At 34.6% G+C, this 26,841-nt stretch overlaps 1 protein-coding gene across 3 annotated transcripts in view; it reads left to right on the top strand.

Moving 5' to 3' along the window:
- Positions 1–26,841, top strand: part of LOC150104668 (kelch-like protein 10) — a 167,025-nt gene that overhangs the window by 38,072 nt on the left and 102,112 nt on the right. For all 3 annotated transcript variants that reach the window (XM_090395257.1, XM_090395256.1, XM_090395255.1), the window contains exons 4-6: positions 613–923; positions 9,021–9,212; positions 14,220–14,339. In XM_090395257.1, the coding sequence (XP_090251383.1) occupies positions 613–923; positions 9,021–9,212; positions 14,220–14,339 (623 nt within the window). The remainder of the gene's footprint in view (positions 1–612; positions 924–9,020; positions 9,213–14,219; positions 14,340–26,841) is intronic.

Below are 26,841 nucleotides of genomic sequence, written 5' to 3'. Positions count from 1 at the left end.
AAAGTTTTCAAGCTAGAGACGACGAAAAGTTACATACAAGCAGACAAATAAAATGAATCTAATTAGGTACTCGCACATTTTTGCAGAGCCCATCTAAGACGAGTATTTGATTGAATCTTTTTTCTCAGTGTAAAGTTTTGCGTTGCACAATGTGATACTTCAATAAAGAATTGAGTATTTAGGTCTTTTCTCAAGTTACATAGCACATATTAGGACCATATTTATCCGTCTTTTTATATAAATAAATATGCTGGAGTCACTTTATTTTGTAAATCTGATTTATTCGGTAATTAGAACCTTGACTGAAGTTTTCTTCGATGACATAACAATTTTTGTTTCTATAAGGCAATTGAAAATTTGTTTAGCCATACACACACCAAAGAAGAAATCAAGCAGAACGGGTTGTCATATTTGGGATCTTATCAGTTGAAAAAGAAATGACAACATTTATCGTTCCATTTGACTTTCGATTCAATTTTTAAATTAACTTAAGATTCGCTCGGATCTTTTCTATAATTGCTTGCTTGTAATAACATTTGGAAATTCTAAGCCTAAAAAGTTAGCATTTTTAATATATATCGGAATAGAATATTTTTCTTTTTTTATATATAGAGCATATCACGGATTAATCGCAATGAATGGCTTGGTGTACATGATAGGAGGCTTTGATGGGAACCAGTGTTTCAACACAATGCTCTGCTACAATCCTAAGACTCATGAATGGAAAGAACGAGCCTGTATGTACACTTCCCGATGTTATGTGAGCGTTGCCATGGTGGACAACTATATTTACGCCCTAGGTGGCTACGATGGTCATATTCGTGTAAATACAGGGGAAAGGTACGATGTCAAGCAAAATCAGTGGTATGTGATAGCTGGAATGAATCAGATAAGAAGTGATGCAAGTGCCACCTCATTAAACGGTGAGCATTAATCTTTTTCTAGTACTGCTCTCTTTACTTAATTAGTTATATTGACATTGAATCTATTTATGAAACGTAGAGTAATAAGTTACTGGTTCATAATACAATTTTTTAAGAATTGTAAACACGTTAACACAAGAATATTTTAATGTTTACCAAATATTTCAGTCTGAAACTATCCTCAGTGGCTTGATAGGAACTGTTTTTACAAGGTGGAATACAAACAATTGATCATTCAAAAGTAGAACGAGCCGCGTGACGTTACATTGCTAAGCATTAAAGAGAGGTAAATTTAATCAGAGTGATGAATAAATTATAGGTATTAATTCACAATTTCATATACCAATCTTAATTTATAAATTCAAATAAAGATAACATTAGACCAATGTAAGAATTAAAGGTCTCAATTAAAAAAAATAGTGTGTTATCAGGATTAATCTTTCCCATATTTTTGACAAGGATATACAATCATTTCGATTCAAGTTAAGGCGTTGAAGTAAGGCCTCAGCACTCTCTTTGAATAGGCGTTCGAATTTATAGCGACATCTATGTAGAAGACGAGCCTGGGACCAGAGGATGTTGTGGCTTGTCTCTATCCCGTGCTGCACCAATCCAGACTTATCGGATTTGTTGTGCAGAATGTATGATTGATGTTCTTGAATTCTTTTTTCTATAGAGTGTCCTGTTTGTCGAAAGTAGGAAAGATTGCAGTTACAAGGAACTTGATATACACCAGGCAGAGACATAGTTGAGCGTTTATCTTTAGAAGAGGGGAAATATTTTGGATATTTTGTTAATAGGGATATAAGTGGCTGTTAAATCACATTTCTTCAGAATTCTTGAAATTGGTTCTGAAATCCCGGAAATATATGGAATTGGAACTCGATGTATTGATTCTTTGTTGTTCTGGATTGGATTGTAGGAATTGAACAGATGTTGTGTAGTTTTTTTCGGAGAAGCCATTTAATTTCATGTGATGTTTGATAGTTGAAAGTTCTTTCTGTTCCCCCTCATCCGCTCACCTTCAGGTATTCTGACAACAACAGTTTACAGAAAACCCACTTTTACTGGACGTTACATTCTCAATCTCCCCATCATCCTTATCAAAAAATAGGAATCATAAAATGTTTAATTCGACGAGCTAGAACTAATTGCACAACTCCGCATGAATTACGGAAAGAACTTTCAACTATCAAACATCACATGAAATTAAATGGCTTCTCCGAAAAAAACTACACAACATCTGTTCGATTCCTACAATCCGATCCAGAACAACAAAGAATCAATACATCGAGTTCCAGTTCCATATATTTCCGGAATTTCAGAACCAATTTCAAGAATTCTGAAGAAATATGATTTAACAGCCACTTATATCCCTATTAATAAAATATCCACCTATTTCCCCTCTTCTAAACATAAACGCTCAACTATGTCTCTGCCTGGTGTATATCAAGTTCCTTGTAACTGCAATCTTTCCTACTTTCGACAAACAGGACACTCTATAGAAAAAAGAATACAAGTAAATCAATCATACATTCTGCACAACAAATCTGATAAGTCTGGATTGGTGCAGCACGGGATAGAGACAAGCCACAACATCCTCTGGTCCCAGGCTCGTCTTCTACATAGATGTCGCTATAAATTCGAACGCCTATTCAAAGAGAGTGCTGAGGCCTTACTTCAACGCCCTAACTTGAATCGAAATGATTGTATATCCTTGTCAAAAATATGGGAAAGATTAATCCTGATAACACACAAATTTTTTTTTTAATTGAGACCTTTAATTCTTACATTAGTCTAATGTTATCTTTAATTGAATTTATAAATTAAGATTGATATATGAAATTGTGAATTAATACCTATAATTTATTCATCACTCTGATTAAATTTACCTCTCTTTAATGCTTAGCAATGTAACGTCACGCGGCTCGTTCTACTTTTGAATGATCAATTGTTTGTATTCCACCTTGTAAAAACAGTTCCTATCAAGCCACTGAGGATTGTCTGTTAGTTTCAGACTGAAATATTTGGCAAACATTAAATATTCTTGTGTTAACGTGTTTATAATTCGTAATTTAATGTCACAAGTGTCTCTCAAGAATAGAATACAATTTTTTGTATTTTTTAACGGAATCGATTATTAATTTCGATTGCAGAATCATCTGTCAGATGTTTTTACTTATTGGCAGCGAATCTGTTTGATATGATGAATTCTATTCTAAATATCATTTTCCCTCTTTACCCGACTCGTATATCCATGACAGGAAAGCATAATGTCAGTGGGTTATTATTAAGGCTGGTTTTGATAATGCATGTGGAGTTACTTGACATTTTATTGCAGGGACGATTCCTTATTTTATTTAAACAACTCACCAAACATTGGACTGTTTTTTCCCTCCTCTTTAAAGCATGGTGTAAAATTGCTTCATCACAATTCATTTTTTGAAAGAAAACCTTCGCATTGATTTTACTAATTCAGAAAAGGTTGCGAAAACAAGTTTCCTTGATATTCCTTCTGCTTTTAAACCTAATCTATGTAACTCAAATAACTGAACTGTTCACCAAATCATACTCGCATTCGGAAAATATACAGCGTAATTATGGCTAGTGAGTTTGCACACTTGTCTCGGACGCTAGCCACATGAGGATTTGAGCCTTACATATTCTTGATAATCAAAATAGTGAGATTATTTTGACCAAATGGTGATTTTAGAGGGACATTGCACACAATAAATGAGCGTATTACCGGTTTACACATAAGTTTCTGAGACATTGTCAGAGAACATTTCAAGAGAATGTAATATCACATTGTAAACATGTTTAATGGAGTGTGATTGCTCTCAGTGTAAACTGCTAACATATTCATTTACAATGAGATTATTTGCATGCAGTTTAAAAGCTTGCTATGAAAGAACAATAAAGTGATATTATTAGAATGCAAAGAATTATTTAAATATATACGAACTATTAAGGGAAGAATAAATGACTGTGTGTGTGTATAAGCCAAGCCTACTTTGTTTATTAAGCCACAAGAATGGAAAAGCGTATCGTTGTACAGTCTGATGAACGCCTTAAGATTTAGTACTTTTGGAAAGGAAACTTTTTTTTACGCATTATGTTTAGTTTTGAGGCATTAAAAACTTTGCTGTTTTCTTATTTTATTCGTGAACTTCGAAGCACTCAGTGCAATTTGCGCTACTATTTTTCTTCTTTCTTTCCAAAGCGATATCTTTGAAGGATCTATTAGATTTCCCTTTAATGTCGATGCACACATATAATTCAGTACCTCGGCCAGAATCCATTATTCTTTACAAACACGTTTTTAAAATTCAAGTTTCTCAATTAACAGATTATAAAGTTCGTTATTTAAAAAAACGTTTTGTGCTGTATGTTATGCATCTTGGTAAAAGAAATCGTACCACCATTCAGTAATCGCAAGAAACCGGAGTTTATTGTTATTTCAATTATAGAAAAATAACCACCCTGCTTTTTTTCTCCATTACAGTCTGTGCATGCAATTTTAAATTTCTTTATATAAATTCAATTGAACAGGCCTCTTGAAGTGTTCATGAAACTTATTCGAATTGTGACCAAACATTTCACCATCTGAATAATACTTACCGAGAAGCTAGGCATTTTAAGAATAAGCTCGCAGCTGTAATGACGTCGGTTTCTTATTTTAACGGCATTGCTTTCTCTTAGTTACCGTTACTTCAAAATTCTCATATTTATGATTTTAGCAGAATTGGACCTTATTAATATGCGCATAGCATAGAGGTGAACCTCGAAAATATTTTCGGAATTTAGGTAGGCATTAAATAGGATTAAACAAGTGAAGCCAATCATAGAATCATTACGGTATGATCGCGTAATATCCTTTTGCTCTCCTGTTATTTAGGCTACGTGTTAAGATATATCACCTTTTCATGTTTTAGATATCATAAAATTCAACTTGGCGTTTTGGGTTTATTATTCTCGTGCGCGTCTTAATACATTTTATCTTTTATTTGTCATCAGCTGCTAAATGCTTTTTTTCCCCTGATTGCATTAAATTTGTAACTGTTGGATGCAAACTGAAAATTGAGCATGTCATTTTAAGCCCCCCCCCCCCACACACACACCGTGCCTTTTGCATGTTAGCTCAGAAAGAATGTTTTCTGACATGGTTTTGTATCCAAATTTCGGCCAAAAAAAAAAGAAGTTAATTTCCCCATTAAAATTTCATTGGTCCATGAAGTAAATTCTCATTTCATTAAATTGACATTGAAAGTCGAAAATGGACAGTTTTGTATCTTAGGAGATTAGAACAGTAGTAGAAACAAAATTTCGTGCTTATGACTTTGTCTTAGGTTTACTCACACTGGCACATCTAATGGGCTTCGATTCTTAAACATGTGAGACATATCCTTGAGAAGTTCGGATGAAAAGTGGCAGATTTTCATATATGGCTGACTTGTAACTTACCATTTCAACCATTCTGTTTATAAATTGGTATGTTCAAGTTTGTGGACAACCGTGGAATAACATTCTTGTAATGGTATTTTTCATCGTATACGGAAAATTACACCCTAAAAACGTTTAAGATTTAGATTTTGTTTGGTTAATATTGTATATAATTTCGTATAAACCTTGCATACTTCAGTGACCCGATTTCATTGAAGAATGACAAATGTTGTTAAAGAAGAGCATTATGCAGGTCGACGAATAAAGTGAATCCATCAGCTGTGTACGTATTGTTATGAAACCCACCGAAAACGGAATCTTATATTTCAAATTTTCACTCCTGCCTATTGAAGAAAGCAAATCTAATTTTATCAATTTAGTCGTATTCGTAAATCACATTCTGCGCGATTGCTTTAATATTCTATATGTCATCTATCAATTAGGAGCAGATGAGATAATTATTTGCTCTAGAAACCGACGTTTATGATTGTCATCAGCTTGAGCCGTATGAGTTGTCAATATGGCTCACGTTCCGTGTCCTACTGAGAGTGCTCACCGAAAGCCTGAGCCAACTCATGGCGAAGTTAGCAAATGCTCCTCCCAGTAAAATTCGTTTACCTTGGCTTACTTTCAGAACATCAACATTTCTTCCTTATTCCTACATACAAACGATAATTTTACGTTGTTCGTAAATTTTCATTTGGGAAAATAGTATATTTATTTTCAAATGAAATGAATGGCATTATTTGTAACAAAGAACGACATACATTCCAGAAGTGTGTATTTTGTGGTGTCTATCACTTCAGCCGGCCTGGTTGGCTGAGTGGTTTAGCGAATCCGTTCTTCAGCCAAGAGGCTGCGGGTTCGAATCCTGCCTAGGCATAGATGTTTGTGAGTGTCCTACTAACTCTTTGGGGAAAGGGCGTCTGCGACCCTACCACTTCTCCTATCTCCAAAAACCCGGTGAGGTACGAGAGTGACCATGCGGTGTCTACAGACGTCAAATGTGGAAATTTTATAATTTCAGTCGACAGTAAATAGAGTGTGCAGTTTACTCTTAACCGTTAATATGTTTAACTAGAAAAAAATATTACTCAGTAAAATGGTCACGTTTTATGAAAAAAATGTTTAAGATTTTAATAATTCGCGTTCTTATTTTCCTGCATTGCGAATTCAGTTGGTAAACGCCACTGTTTGTTTACTGCAAAGGCAGCGAGTTCGAATCCCGTGAAGTATGCGTGTTTCTAAGAGCTATCTTAGAAACACTTCTTACTATGTAAGAGCTTGTATAGCTTCTTATGATTAAATGGCTTTCACTTTTTTTGTTTAAAATGTCATATTGCTATTCTGATCTGATCCTGTGGCTTCCTCTCTTTGAGAGGGTTGCAACTGATTACTAGGGGGATAGAGACGGAAGGTGTTTTCGCGTTGCCTTCCTTGCCGTATTTCTATGACTGGAGCCTGTGTATTCACGGGTCCGGTTTGCCTGCTTGCGGGATGAAAAACCCCAGATAAACTGGCGGAAAAAACCCTGCTATCCAAGCCCAAGACCGTCTAACTTGGCTATGGTTGAGGAAGATCCTTAAGCTCCTCACGTCGTCGATGGGAATCGAACCTAGGACACTCTTCCCCAGGCATATGGTTGCGAAGCGCAAAGCCACTAGGCTAACCGCGCAGACCATATTGCTATTATATCACAAATTTTGTGGGATATAGGCACTTGCTCCACTTTTTTTAAAATTTTTATAGTGATTTGTATCACGTCTTACAGCAACATTCGCACTAAGTTAATATGAAATTAAAGTAACGGATTTCGCCTTTTAACAGAACTGTTTTGAGAGCGTCATTCGATATTAAATCCCCTAATCAATTTGTTTAAGGATCCGTTAGAGGTGTTTAAAAAAATATATAAAATAAAAACATGCACACAGTAAATTTTTTTTTCATTAAAAAATATGACAGCTTGCAAATTCAGCATGTTAAAAGGCCTATACAATTTTGGTCACAGTATATTCTCCCCCCCTCTATTTGTAGTTCTTTATTGAATATTAATAATATCAAGTTAATTTGTTATTCACGTGACATTACTGGACGCCGTGTAGTCATTGTACATCATAGGGTTTGTGGCATAAAGCCTTCTGCTGGTAGGGTCGCAGATGTCTTTTTTACACACAGAGTTAGTAGGGCAATTATAAACATCCGTGGTGGGATTCGAACCAGCAGACTCGCGTTGGTAAGCGGATTCGCTAACCACTCGTCCAACCAGTCCAGTAATAATATCAAGCTCTTTCTTATATCCTCATTTTAATATGGTTCTGTCATTGATGGAAATCTCTTTGCTTAACTTTCCTTAGAATTTCTTTCTGTGGTCTTTCTTTATATAACACACTGGCCCACATGGACTTTGTTGTAGCTGTAATAAATCACGCAGTAGTTCCAGTCGATCTCTGAATTCCTTATAGGTTATGTGATCTAGCTTCAGCTCTTCAATAACTTTACTGAATTATAAAGTTACTTTTTTGCCAATTTAAATTGTATTTCGAATATTATTTCTATAAGCTGACTTGATATTATTTGATTATTTTTTAGGAATTCAGTAGATCTGGCCACCTTTATTTTAGCAACTAAAGCCGATAATTGCTTTTTCCTTCTAATGTCGACAGGGCTTTTGCGAAATCAAGCTGTTAATACTTTTTTCGTTCTCTTCTAGCGTTTCTAATTTGAAGTGTTAATTAAAATAAAAGCAAATTAAAGCCTGCATTGTGTTTCACTTGTGTTAACTTGAGATCCATTTCTTAACTGTAACATTTTCTTTGATCACAGATAAGCAGCAATAAAATAATGTAATCTTTTTTCATCGGTGGTTAATTATCAACAAACTGTTTCTGACATTCAAGGAATGTCAGAAACAGTTGCAGAACACTAACGAACCGCGATAGGTGGTAATAACAAGAAAACTTAATTATCCCGAAGTGAGAAAGAGATAGAAAAAGAATTAGGTACAAATGCAATTTTTAGTCTACAGCTCTCTCCAGACAATATTAAATGCATCTCTTGTAGACATAATGGAATATATAGTGTGTAATTTACCCACATTTTAAAGTAAAATGACCCAGTATTTTCTTTGAAATATCAGCATTACATACTTTTAATCTCCCCCCCCCCCCCCCCCCCGAGCTCAGAGCCGACGTGAATTATATCGATTTAAAAGTTTCTTGTAAAGAAATGCCTTCGAACCAAATTCGGAATTGAGCATTACAATCCGGGAAAATACGTGCATGGAGATCATCTTGAACACTCATGGATTTTGTCAAGGATGAAGGCAAAAATATATTTGATTTTCTCATATATTATAAAAGAAGCAAGATAAACTCACCACGTGCTCTTGTAACGATTATAATTGTTATTTCAGAACTGCAACTATACCAGACAGTAGTTGTAGTTCTAAAACCACTCATCTTAGCTTATGTCAAGGAAAAAAAAAAAAAGAAATATCTTGAAAAAAATGCAATTTTTAATTTAAGGATAATTCACCAGATATATATATAATCGTAGTTCTAGATTATCGAGAATAACTATAAAATATTCTGGAACTACTATTAAATGTGAACAGATTTAATTTTTTTACTCATAGTAATGTGTATTACTTTACAGGCAAGGTGTATATTGCTGGGGGCTTTAATGGTCAGCAAGTTTTGAACAGTGCAGAGGTTTATGACCCGAAGAACAACACATGGACAGAGATTCATCCCATGTCAACTCCTCGAAGTGGCGTAAACTTAATAAGTTACAAGTCGGCTCTCTACGTGCTCGGGGGATTCAATGGAACTAATAGATTATCAAGTGGTAAGAACTTGGATGGTTATTGTTTTTTAAATGTTAGTTGTTTTTTTGTCCTATTAATCTTTCTTTCTTCCCTTCCTCACTCAGTGTCTCTGTAGCATATTCGGAAGAACAGCAGTATTTTTTGGATGTAAAAATCTGAGTTGGAATTTATTCTGAGTCAACAGTAACATAAAGGCGTTTCAAATCGGCAGTCAGCCAGGATGCTCCTCATAGCCTTTGCTTACTCCCCTCCAGCATTCTGTGTATTGAAACATGGTATTGTCTATACAGTTATGAGGTATTAGCCTCTTTGGAAAAGCATGAGTGAAATCTTTCAGAGAACGAGAGGACGCATTCATTTTCAGACGAGGTAGGCATTTTCTCCTCTGAGGAAGTTTGGTTTTTCACCCCATGATGTCACAAATTGCGTTTTCTTATAATTTGACTTATTTCATCTTTTTTTTTTTTTTTAATTTTCTTAACTTTTTCTTATTTGACTTATTTCACTTTAAATTTCTTATACTTTGCTTTCTTCATTTTATTTATTTCCTTTCCCTTTCTTTTCTCCTTGAATATGCATTCTGACTATTTAATTTACTTTTATTTATTATTTTATCGGTATGCTATAATCGTACTCAGTTTCAAATAAATCAGATGTTGGCACTCACCAGAATCAGACCGTTTGTAGTTTGAATACCTACTTTCTACTTCCTATATAATCTTTTCGTACGATGATCACTTTTGCTGATATCGTGGGAATTCAAGTAATTAGTAAAATTGCGAAAATAAGATGATAGTAGTTTATAATTTGTTTTAAATATTAAAGTTAATTTATTTTGAGAGACTGCCTACACACCTGGAGTGAATTTGTAAACAGTGTCGCCTAAATTATAATGCCGTTTTGTATTTCAAATCTCTCTCTCGTATAATGTAATAGAGACCATCCGTTACATTATGATTCATTCAGTTTCCCCCCCCCCCCTAATAGGCAGTGAATAAATTTTTACATTTCACTCTTCACTTGAAAAACATTTTTGTTTGAAACCATTTTCCTCTTCTTCTAACATGCAAAGATTACGAACGGCAAGAACTGCACAGTAAACTATTTCAGCTTCTTCTGTTTTGCAAGGGGTATGTTTATATGCTGTTGGAAAGTGATGACATCATCTTCAAGTATTACCCATCTGCACATTTTCTTATAATTTCACTGTGCCTACACTTGTCATTTGCTGTTAAATTGCGCTGTTTCCATCCCACCATATCACGCCTTCTTTGTATCCTTCAGTAAATATTTACTCCTTTGGTAACAGCTGTTTATTATACTTCCCACCTTTTCACCGATATTCTTACCAGCATAAAGCTCGTGTCGAAATTGGTTCACTGCTGACTTGGCCATCATCATTAAAAAGCTTCTTGTCATCGCAGAATCGTGTCGCAAGAATTAAAACACCATCCACTTATGTGCGATTTCGTCAAATGAGTTTGTTAATTAGCTACTTTCGTACTCGATGTTGTATAAATAGGGAACAGGATGCAACTATAACTGAAGCTGTTTTCTTTGGAATCGTGCCAGTTTTCATGTTCTCCGAGTATTTTCATATTGCTCCTCCTTCTCCTGCAATATCTCTAACATTTTCTGTAGTATTCGTGTAATGTTCCACTGCGGTGCTTTCGGAATGGTACAATCAGGGTTTAGTGAAAAATATTAGGCGATCCTTGCAACAAGATATGAAACCCGAAAATGAATGCTTTTTTTTTTTTTTTTTTCTTGGTTATTGGAGAAATATAACCTGCAAAAGTTTTGGTGTTCTCGATCCAGTCGTTACGCATTAATCGTACACTAGAGCACTTCACTATTCTATGTCAAGTATTAGCTACTCTAGAAATAGTATACTCCATTTATATATATATTACACATTTCAGTTTGCAAAACAATCGTCCCTCCCAGAGGTTTTATTTTCTTTTTTCTGGCTCCGTAATCATAACGTTCTTCGTTGTAGGCCTTTTTATATTTTCTGGATTACATGGAATTTAGTTTTTATGTTTTTTCACTCATTTATGAATTACTCATGAAATGAGAGATTAATAAATGAATAATCAATCATAACATTTACTCTGTACATCTTAAAAAGTAATATAAGTGTAACAAAGAACTGGGTTGCTGCCTAAAAGTAACGCACGATTTTCGAAAAATACTTTAATTTATAATTCAGAATAAGTTTGTTTTAAAAAACAGTTCAGCTTTCATTCATGTTAGACCGACTAAAAGTTATAATTGATTATCAAGTATTAAATCATCTGTTCATATCGGGTGTGCTATATAGTTCCATTAGCCTCCGTAGCTCAGTCGGCATAAACGAAGCCCTTTGGTCGGAAAAACCTGGGTTCGATTCCCGTCCAAGACGTGAGGAACCTTTATTTGGTCGCTTTTGACTAAAGGTGAGTTAGCTGGTCTCATACGCAGGTAGGGAATTTTTTTCACCCAGGAACTCGGGTGTTTCGTCCCCCCCCCCCAGAACAGGCAAACCGGCCAGTGATCACACGCATCTACAGACATAGGAGACATGGGGCTAACCACCTTATTCTCGAGGCGGTCGCGGTTTTAAATCGTAATAGGCCATGCCTAATAGGAACGTAACAGACCACTAGGTCTAATATACATAGGAGGATCTAGTTTCATGAACGATTTTTGTACATTTTGATAGCGCATTTAAAACAGTAGTAGGAAACTCACAGTATCTGTTTCTGTGCAGTACTTTGAACAAGAAAATTATCAATGTTCTTACAATCCTAAAGTGATTGCAAAATACCGTTCCTCTCTTACTTGCTAAACGACGTGAAATGCGTAGCATTCCTGTTATGTGAGAGATGTCGCCGAACGTATTACCAGAATTGTCAAAACGATCCCGTTGACTGCCACTTTCAAGTCTCTCATCAAAATCTGCCAGTTAATGATGTCCTCTATGAAAGGTGAACTTGCCTGTTTTTCATTACTTATTTACTCATGTGATATGCTTACGCAGTTTAAATTTTGCCCGTTCAGTTGAAAAGTGGATTTCTGTACACCGAGTATATTCGAATTATAAAATCACATAAACATGGTCTAGCCCACCATTCTTTAGGATAATACTAAATTACAACACTTGAAGATTACAAACATGTTCTCAAAGAAATACACGGAGCCTTATTATATCGTCTTCATTCGCAATGAACAAAACCCTGTGAGAAATTTGAGCGTTTTAACTGCATCAAATGCATTTTTGGTACTCGTAAATGTCGTTATTACCACAGTTCCTAACAGTGTTTGGTTTTAATCTAATGTGTATGTTCAGTGTTGCGTCTGAATATCTCATCGTTCTGTTAACTCGTGCACTGACACTGCTGAGATATTTCAAGAGAAATGTCTTTTTTTTAAACTGTTTTAGTTAATTATATTTTTTTATAATTCTTTCACGGTTGGTTTTTTTTTTTTAAGTTAGGAAAATACACAGGCCCCATTAGATTTAAAGAAATATTCCTCGATTTGTACAATTCTTATTTTATGCATTACATAAGGTCACGGCAAATATTACTTTATTTTTAAGGAGGCTGCATGCGTATTCATACGTTTATATGTGATTCCGAATGTCCTTTGTTTTGTAGAATATACATAACTTGTTATTGATATCTTTAGCAGAATCTTAGATGGGCTTTTTGTTTTTACTGATCATGAAATACAAATGCGTAATTTTTTATTTTTTGGTATACTGATTATGTTCTCACTCCTGTCATTTTGGAATTCTAAGTAGAAGAGATTAGTATTGTATGCATGGATTGTCCATATTTATTTACAACATTTCATCCTATCCTACCCATAACTTTCATCGGGTCCATGAAGGATTTCGTTCAGCTGTCAGAAACTTTCAAGTATCCCCCCCCCCCCAAGCCTTGGGTCGCTTGCATTATAGCGTAGGTAGTTCGTACGCTGTACTATCGCCCATTTCATTGATTGCTAAATACTCCGTGCTTAGTTTTATCTTTAAAGTTACTTATTTACCGTGTAGTCTGCGTCAGAATAAATGATATTACACTGACTAATCGGAGACTATGATTAAGACTTAATTTACTGTTCGCATATCCTTAATTACTTCTTTCGTAATTAAAAGTGCATCTTTTGTCCACTATCCTTTTGTTAATGGTATTCATGTCTTCATATTCAGAACATTAATTTTCTGTTTGGATTATCATAAACATTCTTAAGAAAAAGCTATTCGAGTCCTATTATTGCTTAATTTCATCTGTGCGTAGCCTTTAACATCAAGAGTACTCTTCTGCTTTCATTTCTAATAATCTTGCAATTTTTCAGAATTCCTCTTTTTGTACTTTCATAGTCAACAGGATTCAAATTTTATGCATATGTTCGTTTGATTCATTAATTCCATTATTACTCATAATTTTTTCTTTGTAGTTTCCTGATTCCTCAGTTTTTTATTTCATACAGTTCTTAATGATCAATGGGTTACTTTTTTTATTTTTATTTCGCCTCCTAAGTGATATGCGTTTACCTCGTGACACTTTTCAGTCATATGTTGCATTTTGTTCTTTGGTTGTTTATCTGTTTATGCATCTGTTCGTTTCATCGCCAATGTGACCGCACATGCGTGTCTTTTTTTTTTTTTTTTTCCATATTCATGGCTACATCGTCTTTATTTTACTTTAATCTGTTGACCTCATACCCTCAATATGCTTCATTGATTCAGAAGCCATCACTCAACACTGATAGAAATCAAAATATAAAGGTAAAATCTTATCCATTTACTGCTCTCTTTATTTTAACATTATAATCCAGCGCTTGGATTGATGCAGGGAGAATATGCTAACTATAATTAGCATATTCAAATACTTCTAAAGCAGTTTAACATTTCATTTTAAACTGCCTTAGAAGTGTTTAAACTGAAACTTTAAGTTGATTGTTAATATTAGTGTTTCATTTAGTTATAGAATTTGTAAATATAAAAAAAAGGCACCTAATACTTTTTTTTTTTTAAGTGGAGCGATACGACAACCGTCATGACCATTGGATAGAAATTCCCCATATGCTCAGCCCACGCAGTAACTTTGCTACTGCAGTTGTTGAGGACTATCTGTTCGTCATCGGAGGTTTCAATGGTAAGTTATCAATCAGTACTTGCAACTCTCCTTAATTTCTTTGCGGGAACATTCACTGGTTATGGTATTATCAATTTTATCCATATTAAATTAAAATAGGGGCATCAGAAAAAAAAAACATTATACAACAGTGGAATTTTCATTGAGAATTTACTGCATAATAGAAAGTTTGCGACTTGTTTAAAACTGAGTTGAGTACATGTTTATGGAGAACAAGCTAAAATGAATGCACCCTATAGTTGAAAATGCAGTTTATTCATTTTAAAATATCATTAAAATTATAAATTTTTTTCGATAAGCATTCATGCTGTGTCGAGATCATTTGACAATGCAAATTGTACACGTACATTTTTTTCTTATTCTGTGGTATTATTGAAAACATATGCAAATTGATTATATATTTTGTAAAATGTAGTAAATATAAAACTACCACTTGTTACTATTCCACGTCTATTTTAAGTCGATGAAGTAAAAATGAGTGTGCAAACATTTTCATTATAATTTTAAGGACGTTCGTAGAATAATTATAAAAACATGAATAGCTAATGAAATATTTGCAGCATTCAGGACTTTTTAATCCTCGTGAATAATTCAGTTTGTCCATACAAAAATAATGCATTTCTTATACAAATACCCAGCACATAAAAATCTGAATTATTTAATATGTGAATAGTTAGCAGTCAGTCAGTCCATGCCGCGTGAGAAAAATTTAATTAAACGGAATTAGATTATTTGTTTACAACATCCCTTTTCATTTCATTGCATTTTATTTTACCAGTGTCTACCCCTCAATGAAAGAAAAATAAATTAAATTGGAGGATTTCTTAGATTTCAGTTGTTGCATTTTCTCCGGATTTCCATAAACAAAGTAGTCAAAAAAATCAGATTGTAATGAGAATTGTGAAATTAAATAATTTTTTCCATGTTACGGGAATGAGGAGAGAAAGTAAAAACAAAGAAACTTGACCCTGCCTAATATTTAGAATTTTCAATGAAATATATTTGTAATTGTTCTAATACATTTATAAATTCTGAAACAGAATGGATTGCCTGAGGATTGTGAATGCCGCAACGGCGAATAAGTTTAAGGAGAGATACGAGAGGTACTCTTTGAATAATGGTTTGTGTGGGTTTCCCGCGATGAGTCTCTTGACTCCATTGGAGATACTCGGATAATAATAATTTCATTTATATTGAAATTTATTAAATAGTTTAGTAATTTCGAGAGTTTGATTTATGGGATATACTTGAAAAGAAATTATATTCGTTTTCATCAAGATTTATTATCAGTAAACAGTAAAAGTTTGCACATGATATAAAATAACTTCTCAACTTAGGTGTCTAACCACAATAAATTCAAATATCTACAATTAACAGTGGATATTTGAATTTATTAAGTGTGGTAATATTGCTTGCCTGTTTCAGTAATCTATTTTTAAAATGTTTTTTACTTGTGGCGGAAATAGTCATGCTGCTTCAACTCACTTAACCTGAATTTCGAATCGTGGCATTGAAAAGCAACATACTTTGTTCAACTTTAGCCTATATAGCATCTCAGTTTGAAGCAAGGAAAAAACTTCATAAAAAATTCTGTCCGAAAAAGCACTCTCTAGTGATATGGTAGCATTAGTCCCAGTCATTGGATTACGACTGATGAGACCAGTTTAACTTCTTTTATATTTGAAAACGCGTAATGTATAATATGCTTAATTAAATTAGAAAAAAAAATGGAATGGTTCTGAGTATTAAATATATGTAGCCTTGTGTCTGTTCTCTTTCCAGTTTATCATATTAGTATGTGAAATCATTTACTTCAATCTTTGTAGTACTCGAAACAAAGTTCTGTTTACTGATTTGTTTTTAGTTTACAAAGCGTCTCACGTAAATTCATAAGGATCCATTTGCTACTTCTAACCGCGTAATTTATTCCCGAAGTACTTATATAAGGCACACTGTGGCAAAGTTGCAACCATTTCAATTGTGGATATGCGCAAATGGGAATGGAATGGAAATTCTCTGCTTGTTTGACGTTACATCGAATACCCGACGTATTGCCTCGAGCTGTAGGACAGTTAGGGCGTGAAACGAGTTATTGGAGTGATTGAACACAAAAGTTTCACGCACTTCGAAAGTTAAACAGTCAGTGCTAGTTATAAAAGACCTCGTGAAGCATACTTATATTACAAGTAGACTGGTTCGTGAAGAACCGATGCGATTTACTTTGATCTTCGCAGTAACAGATCAGAATTTTCAGATTGAATAAATGCTTCTGGACAACGGTAATCTGATAATTTTAGCATTCTTGAAATCCAAGAGCCGTTAATCTATTCGAGCAAACAGATAACTGACGTGACTTCAGAGCAATTGCATTACTCTCGCTAAATGGGAAAGGATTATGTTCACTATGCGACTACCGAGCTGTAGAGAGAGATTTGCTGTGAGGCGACTACAATACCGGCGAGAACATCAAACTTAGTTCGTTCTGATTTTACTTTTTTTTTTGTTTTTTTTGCTTCAAGACTTTGTAAGAAGATTTATTTAAAAAATAATCAGAATATCCAATTAAGATTAAGCGGTTTGTTGTTAATTAACTTTTATCATTTCTTATTCAACTTTCTGGTTCTTTCGAGGTGTTTTAATTTTATCCACGCCCTTCTCTGTTTATTCTGCACTTGCTGATTTAACACTTTTTCTTCCTGGGTATGTTAACACCCTTCAGCCCGCAACCGTGTCATTTCGGTTTCGCTATTTTGGAATATACTGCATCAGTTGAAGTTTTCTATTTCAAGAATTTCGCCTTCTTTCATCATGTCCTTGTCTCCAAGTTTTTTCGTTTTTTTTTTCTAATTCTTTTCTCTTTTTGTTGCATTCCATTTGTTTTTCTTACTTTTTTTTTTCTTTATTTAGATCATTCTTGACTATTCTTACACTATTCATCCTGTGTCGAAAAATATACTTAAAAAAAAAAAGACGACAGGAATGACAGCGAATTAAAACAAATCAAATCTTTTGCTTTAAAGCGATTGTTATTACTTACATTCTACACTTGTTATAATATTGCTTCTTTTTGTAGTTTTTTAACATTCACTTTTTGAATTGGTAAATTATTCGTTCGTTTAGCCGAAATTCAGTCATATACTATATAGCAACTTGCTAAACTTGGGGACGAAACCTATAACTAAGTACTAAAATATTTTCGTAGTAATTAAGAGCATCACAACAGAAGTAAATATATTAAACACTTATTTTTGATATTTAATTACTACGTACATAACGGATTATCTACGGAAGAACTCGGTATTATTATAAACAGTACATGGCTCAAACTGGCGTTGACGATTACAACTGGCTAGATAGTATATGAAGAGAATTCTTGGGGTTCTAATTCTTCTAGTTAGCAAAAAAAAAAAAAAAAAAATGAACACGTTTTCATATTAAGAGCGATCAACTACACAGAGTCGTAAATCTGTTCACAGTAGAAAATGGATCAAAGAACCAATGTAGTTAAAGGAAAACACTCTAGTGGTTTAATTGGCCTTTATTATTTCGTTATTTGAGTTAGGGCAGCTGTTCTGATTTGATTCTTTTTCAGAAATTCTAAGTTGAAATGATGATTAAAAGCCGAATTGAGAATTTTTTTCTTGTCCAATTAGAATTTGACGTTCACAACTTCTGACTATCTTGAGACTTTCTTTTCGGCTTAAATATAATTTTTCTCCTTACACACCAGTATTGTCTCTCCTTCTCCTTGAATGTTAAAACGATAATGACCACTGATGAATAAACGTGTCGCCCTGGAGTTCCACCCAGCTGGCTGATGACACTGATTAAGATCTCAGCCATAGTTTTTGCATTGTTCAAATTTAGAAATATAGTGCTCTAGGTGGTAATATCCCCTCCACACACACAAACCCTTCCTTGTACCGATCGCCAACATGCATCAGAAATTAACTTTTAGATTTTCACATAAATGAATCATAACATTATCTATTACTCAGAATATTTCTGATAAAAGGGGATTTCTATTCAGCGTATGCAGAAATAGTACATATTTTATAATGGCCCAGGTAAATAGTTTTACACTCTACAGGAAAGGGAGTGACCCCTTAAGGCTACAAATTAAATGTTTGTTATTACTGATTAAATTTTGTTATTAAAAGGAATATTACCTGAAAGATAACTACATATTCATTGCATTTTTAAGTTACTTGCCTGAATTTATTTTATTTAGTATTGCGCTCAATATTAGATTGAAAATGGGGAACATGCGAAACCACTACGTTGTGTGTGTGTGTGTGTGTGTGTGTGTGTATATATATTATATATATATACACACACACACACAGTATATGGAAAAGCAAGAATATAATAGTAAACCAAAAAGAACGAAAATTAATATATCAGTAGTAACAAGTAATGATGAGGGCAGTTTCGAATAAAGCATTGTTCCCTTCCGTCGAAGAAGAATTTTCGGTGCTTACAAACGTTGAAAACGCTGTAACGTTTGATGAGCGTATTTGTACACTGTGAGCATTTGTCCAGGAAAGAGGTAGCTCCCTTCCCCTCACAAGAGGGTAACGAATACGAGGGTTTTCGGATACTGGGGAAGATAAAATAGTGATAATTGCACCAGGAAAATATTGAGATGAACGGTCAAACACTAAAGTATAGCCCAAACTAAACATCTGGGAGGCACACTGGGCAGGACTCTGACATTACGTCAGCATTTTACAACAGTCATCATTCAGATGTTTGCTGGCACATCTTGCGAAGTCCCGTCGGAAGTATTTCGGACTGCAGCTATCAGCTTGGTTTTTGTTCCTACCGAATATTTTACTCCTATGTGACTCGCTAAACAGCATGCACACGTGTCAGTCGATACCCAACTCGACGTCAACATGAGAATCGTGACAGGAATAATCAAACAAATCGTACCGCGCCAGCTCCCAGTTTGAGCAATATCGCTCCACCATGTCTACTCAGGAAGCATTTCCTTCAAAGAGAATACACAAAAATCATAATCAATGCACAACTCCCGATCCACACTGATCCAGACATGATAGACTCAGATCTCGCCACCCCCCCCCCTCTTGAAAACCTCAAAGCACCTGATCGACGAGGGATTTAATATTTCCGATGCTTGAAAATAAGAGTGGAACAATATGGAGATCCAACTAGTCGATTATCTGGTTTTATCACTCTCGTCATTCCTGGCGAACACTTAACCAACTTCCACCATCACAAGGTACTCGTAAGAGGCCGGCATGCTTGCACTCCTCTTCTGACTCCGGCTTGCGACTGTGGATCAGTTCAGACAATAACTCACATTATGTATGCAGCAAACGCGCCTTCTCTGGCAGGCCATCGGACGTAATGAGCGTATCAACGAAGATACGCTCATTACGAAGATATAGCTGAGTGAACATAAATTTGGACATAAATTTATGATATAAATGATTAATCACTATGTGTAATATGGATTATTTTATCTATATTCTGTTCTTTAAGATAGTTTTTAATTTTAATTAAACCTATTCTGTACACACAAAAAATAATGGTAACTAAGAAAAATGCGTAATCTTGTTTGGAGAATGTGAAAATATGAAAGGTAAGAGATGTTGTAATATTCCTTGTATTGATGGATTGAACTTATCCATCCCTTTAGGACGGTTAGAGTTCCCTAATGCGGCCGGTTTGTCATTCCTTGCTGCTTCCCCTAATGGTAATATTCATGACTATAATCCGTATGTGTTCACAGGGCCGGTTTACCTCTTCTGCCGCACGAAAAACTAGTTTCCTGGCGGAAAAAAAAAATCCCTACCTCCGTATGAGACAGTCTAATTCACCTTTTGCCGAAAGAGACCAGATAAAGGTTCCTCGTGTCACTGACGGGAATCGAAACTGGGTCTTTCCGACCAAAGGGCTTCGTCTATACTGACTGAGCTACGGAGGCTCATTCCTTGTCTTGCTTTTGTGTTATAGAGGATATATAGTGCTACTCACACTTTACTGATTGCTGTTAATATAGAAACGTGTGAATAGGGTACCTGTTCTACAATGAATATACGCTGCGGGTTCAAATCTTATTTTATATATATTTGTGAATATCTTTTAGGTGGGAGATGAATTTCAATCCTTGGTGTGCGACCACTGACTTGTACCAGGCATAAAATGACTTGAAGTTCTAAGTTTGGTCTCTTAGAGCAGGGTTTCCGCATTATTATATAACAAAAATAAAATATTAAAAAAAATCTTAGCCCACATTAATATTGTTTGGTGGAAGTCGCATAAAAACCGCTTGATTTTACTTTATGCGACTCCAAAAAATTTGTGAAGATCGGTAATCGGTGGGGAAAATAATTAAAAATGAAAGGCCAAGTAGCTGTACAGAACGGGTATTTTGCAATCCCAGGGCATTAAGTTTACTTTTCATAAATTGAATTTGGTTTATAAATAGACAGCTTCGCTTCAAGCTTAGGATCTTTTTAAGCGAGAAATTATATGAGCATACTTAATGAAAGATCGTCGTTTTAAACTCTTGATACGTCACACAAATATCTGTGTAAAACTCTGTGTAATTTGAACAACTCATCGCAGGAAGGGAATCGGTAAATATTGTTCGAACATAATGTTGCGAAAGCCGAAATAAAAGATTAATTTTCATTAATAACTAAATATGTATTATTAGAGGATTAAAATGATTCCGTGTTTTCTCTCGCAAGGGGATTAGTCCAAAGTATCTCATTTCTATAAACAGATTTCCTGTTCAGAAGGAATCAAATCAGTGCGCAATTAATAAGTAATTGTGTGCATTACTTTATAATCTCGCTTCTGTGAGAATTAACCCTTGCAGAGAATTGGCAGTTTAGATTAAGATTCCGAATGTAAACGTTTTTAATAATTACGCCATAACAATTATTGTTTGTATTTTACTCTAGAGTACAAAGAATTGCGACCTTTCTTTGAGTTGTAAATTAATTGAATACAAAGCTGAGGAATTTATTATTATTCCCCGCTAACGAAACCTAACCTTGCTGCTATATCTTTTTAAGTATTTTTCGTTTAAATATGTATCGTTTGTGAAATATCATCCTTAGGCTTATATTTTTCCTGTGATAAACGTACCAATTTCTTTTTTTTTAAGTCATGCATTATCGAAGCTTGCTAATTAACTTAGAAACGTTTCCAGTTGCCTACTTCAACAACCAGATAATCATTTCGTTCTTTTTGTCATCGCGATCATGCTGGAGATTAGAATCACACTGTATCATGATTCGTAGAATTCTTTCTAGCTTCTGAAAATACATTTAGTTATTAATTATAGGTGTTATAGCTGTTTAGGAAATGCAACTTTCATAACCATTTTAGTTTTCCATCGATTTATGTGATTGTATAAATATAAATATTTTGTACAGTATGTACTCATTTTATTGTTCTTACGTCACTGAGAACTCGGACAATCATTTTGATTATCTAACATCCTCATGTTAGACTGGTTGAGGATCTTTTGTGTAAATAAACTACAGGTAACTGTAGTATAGGTAGTAAAAGGTAGAAATATCAAGTATAATATACTTTGTAACCACTTGGTTATAAAGCATATTATATTTTAAGAAATATGCTTCACAATAAATTACATTCCTGTTGCCGAAGTAAACAAAATTTTGCGCTTGAAATATCTTCACAACTAGTCTTTCGTCTTTATCCCAAAATGTAAAAACATTACTGGAATGGTCACTTCCGACAGGTTTCAACATTTATTAAGATCCCATCAATGGGAACTAGACCCAGAAGTTACCAAGATCAAATCAATGCAGAAGTCATATTTTCCATATTCAAGTAGTAAAATAGTGTATCACCATAGTATTAAATATACCTAATGGGAGTTGTAGAAAGTTTCATGTAGCTTTTAAACTTTCGATAATTCCAGAAAGGTAGAAAGATACGACTGCTGTTTGAGTAACAGTTTTTCATGTGACAATGAGATTAAAGCCTATTTGGTGTGAGGTGAAGTATAACAAGATGAAATACGTGGTGGGATGTTGTTACAAACGTAGGAGACTGGTTTATGTTGACGAATGCATCATGAAATCATCGTGGGTGACTTCATTTATCAAACACTGATCGAATAGCGGTGAAATCTGGTAAGAATGAAGCCTAATTTATTTAACTGTTGCGAGACAATCTTCTCACGTAGCACGTGACAAAAAGAACTTGAGGTCAAAGAGTATTAGACATAACTACAGTGTCAGAGTAATTTTCAGTTAAATACGTTGCTGTTCTACCACTGGTCGACGACAAGTAATCATGCTGTACAGACTTTGAAAGTGGCCAGGTATGCAGCACCTAATATTTTCTATTCAGAAAATATTAGGTGCTGAATTACAAAGCAGGAAAGTATGAGTTCAGGAGAATATTAGGTTCTGGCTCACGGTATCGGTTGCTAGATGAGAAGGATATCGGGAGGTGGAAACAATAAAACTCCTTAAATATCAGAATGCTGCCGAAGATTCCAAAGAATAAATAGGGCAGGAGTGAAACCAATGTGCAGTGCTATTAAGCAAGAGATTCCCAAGGAAAATATTTTGTGGAAGGAATTTCGTGTGCATAAGGATAGTGTCTGTCATCCGGTAGAGTTCAAAGTATTGTATGGAAAGCTAGTTCTATAAAAAATAACTAAACAAATTCCATCATTATGCTGAAGGTGAATGAATGTGAGTGTTAGATGCAAGAGAAACTGTTCAGCTAATGAGTTTACATTTTGTTATGGAGCACGATGCTAACTTTACGATACTGCATGAAGAAACTTGGGTGTATGAGGAGTAGGTACAAAAGCTGTTGTATAAACTGAATCAGCTTTTGACGATAAAAGTATTAAACTGAACTGACCACGTTCTTAGACTTGGTTGTATAATTGGAGCCTCAGCACGGAAGATTCCGGAGTGGAAAATGTATGAGTTGCACAAGGGTAATAATGCCAAAACTAATGCGTCTCTGTTGAGCTTTTAGTATCTCTGGAGTGGCAGTTTTGGTGAAGTTGATATGAGTTCGCATACATAAATGGGTTGAAGGGAATCTATACTTTGCAATGAACAGCATGTGTTTACTAAGGGGAGGTTATGTTTGAATAAATTGCTGACATTTTGTAATGTTACAGTTGAGTTAGACCAGTGGAAATAGATAAGCCATGAATATTATTGGGCTTGCTAATTTGTACAGGATATAGCATGGAATACTGTTGCATAAGATGGAGGATAATGGATTGAATTATAGAGTGTTGGCTTGGATGAAAGAGGATGGCCGAGTGGCATCAAAAAAGTGGTGCTGGAATGACCAGTGGTCTATCCTATGGATCACTCCTTGTTCGATTGTTATTCAGTCTTTACATTAATAACATTGGGAAGTATTTGGAGATATCTAGCTGTTTCCTGATGAAACAAAAATAAGATAATTCGGAATACGACTGATTTGCAGAATGGTTTAAATAGGCTGGCATTGTCGTGTGAAAATATTTGTTAGTTCAGTGTTAGTAAATCATATACGCTGGGATCGGAGTTTTAGTAGATAAGGAGTTGAATGAAGTTCAAGGGCCATATAGCAAGGATTGTAAATACAACGTCAGAGTATAATTGCAATGCCGAAACGAATACTTGCATGTGTAGATAAGGAAGTCATTTTTGCTTCTTTACGAGGCCTCCTTGATACACAACCTCATCTAGACTGTGCATACCTGGTCTTCTGGTTTACTAAGCGATGCAGATACGGCGACGAGTATTCAAAGAAGAGTGTAAGGATGCTATTAGGACGGTGAGATGTCGATTATGAGGACAGATTGAGAATTTGAGGACTTCAGACACTAACAAACTAGAGAAAGATAGGTGATATGATGGAGATCTAAAAAACCTCTGAAAGGGTCATGTAGAATAGCAGTAGATGGAAATTTTCATTTCATGGAGGAAGAAGAGAGGGAATCCATGGAAGTTGAGGATGAATGCAATCAAGAAAGTGGTGAGAACTAGATTTTTCTCTTATAGAGGTTAGTGCGTAATTTAAAGGGATTGCTTGTGGAGGTTATGAGTGGAAGTAATATAAATGAATTCAAGGGGACTCATCGAGGTGACTTTCCTTGATGAGTCCCCGACTCTCTGAAGGTTTCTTGTAAGAATAATAATATTACACACGAATCATCGACCAAGTTTTTTTTAATATGAAAACTGGTTTATGTTGTGAAATGGTTCTGGTACAAGCAAACACCATTCTTTTCAAAATCAACTTGTATGTAATTAAACGCCAGCCTAAAGTACGGCATTTAGCTATGAAAATTTACATTTTGTATTATTTTGCTTAATATATTTGCACGGTTGTATTTTGCTTAATGCGGAATACAACCGCACTCTGTGATGATTTTTAGTTAACGTTTCTTCGGTTATTTCGAATTGTGCCAGCGTCATCTCCGTTATAAGTTTTTACAGAAACAGACTGTTTTGAAGCGCGATGATCGTATCCTGATCCTTTACTTGAACTGAATGGTAACGATTCCATGGAAATGTTCTTGACTGTTATGAAAACATTCAAGCTGTTTAAATGTTTTATTTCCTTACCTATACACGGCGATGATATGCTGCAAGTTTAGCAACCTTTCATGTGTGAATCTGATTTAAAAAGCTCTAGCTAAACGTCTACTCTGTAACACTCAAACATCTTTGCATACAAATAATGGACATTTTGTATGCAGTTGTTTAAGTCGTTATGTGTATATTTTTTGTTTTAACAATACGATCAGGACTGTGCACTAGAAAAGTACCATTTTCAAATAAAATGGAGTGTAGCAAACTGGTTCAGGTCACTAAGTGAACAGTATCGTCTTCCTAAGATTCTTAAGCATCTTGAGGTCTATTATAAAAAATTATAATAGATTTATAATTTTATAAATCTGTTATATTTACTATTTTATAAATCTAAATATAAATTATAATGTATAAGGTCACTTATACGTTAAAAAAGACAAACTATAAATACAGTAAACAACCTCAAATTTTGTATTAATGTTTGATAAATTCCAGCCCTACGTATTCAGGGCTGGAATTTATCAAGCATTAATACAAAATTTGAGGTTGTTTACTGTATTCTATAATTTGCCTTTTTTTTTTTTTATGTATAAGTGATCTTAATTTTTTTATAGACCACAAGACGCTTAAGAATCTTACGATGACGATACTGTTCGCTTAGTGACTTGAACCAATTTAGTTCACAGTCCTGGTCGTATTTTTAAAACAAAAAATATACACGTAACAACGGCTTAAATAATTGCATACAAAATGTCCATTATTTGTATGCAAAGATGTTTGAGTGTTCCAGAGTAGACGTTTAGCTAGAGCTTTTTTTAAATCCGATCCACACATGCAAGGTTGCAAATTTTGCAGCATATCATCGCCGTGTGTAGGTAAGAAGGAAATATGTTGTTGTGTCCACCCATTTGAAGGTTAGTCTCTGGTGAAGACAGAGCGAGGGAGGCTGTTCCAAAGAACAGAAATAGGTTGAATGAAAAGCGAGGAGCGGAAGTAGATTCAGTAACTTTGGAGCTATACGATAAATTGATGTCGAGTTGCATTATTACAATCTTGGAAGAAGGAGAGGGATAATAGTAGCCATTTCTGCAGACATTTTCCATTAAGGGACTTAGACATTGGAGAGTAACTGGAGTAAATCAGTAAGGGAGGGGGGGTAATCATTAAATCGAATTTTCCACTTCTGACTTGTGTCAAGCACTGTTAAGATATGGGAATGCTATTCACACCAACCCAAATGTGTGAATAGCATTCCAAAGTGGGCGAAGTAGTATCTTGAACAGACAAATATACCAAGTTTCTGAGAAGCTGAAGAAACAGTGACTGAGGCGTGTACGAATTTCTGGTTTAGTCTGCCTACCTACGTCAGCATTGCACAAATGAGTTGTAGCTACTTCATGTATAACTTAAGATAAAAAATAAAAAAATCTGTTTGTGTGTGTTTAGTGTAGGAATTACTTGCAGATTAATATGCGGGAAAACTTCTGATTGGCAATGAAGTATTTTTAAAGCTGTGTAGTGAAGGTATAGAAATGGACTTCCGCAAAAAAAAGAGGTATAATTGGCTGTATTGTTTATATAAGTTTGAGAGTTTTAATTCTTTCTGTTGTTTACTCTGTAATTTGTTTCAAAGGAAAGATTATACTTGGCTTTGAGCGTGTAATACTTACAGAAGCAAGAGGATGAAATTCCACTTTATTCCATTACAGATTTGTTTGCACATCTGGGCGACCCTGGTGAAAAACTCGAATTTGCTTTCAATAACGCATGTATATTCGACGAGAATTGCTAGAACTAAGATTTTGTTTAAAATTCAAAGAATGTTACCATGCGGAGAATATGCATAATACTTCAGATATTTATAAATAATTGTTGGCATATCTGTTTCGAAATGCTCTTTCAATAAGAGCACCTTACTAATTACTACACGAGCA

The sequence above is a fragment of the Typopeltis vanoorti genome, chromosome 7 (assembly GCF_054136105.1).
Source record: "Typopeltis vanoorti isolate ZY-2024b chromosome 7, IOZ_Tvanoo_1.0, whole genome shotgun sequence".
Lineage (NCBI taxonomy): Eukaryota > Metazoa > Arthropoda > Arachnida > Uropygi > Thelyphonidae > Typopeltis > Typopeltis vanoorti.
Note: the sequence above shows the minus strand (reverse complement) of the source record. Positions and strands in the feature narration are given on the sequence as shown.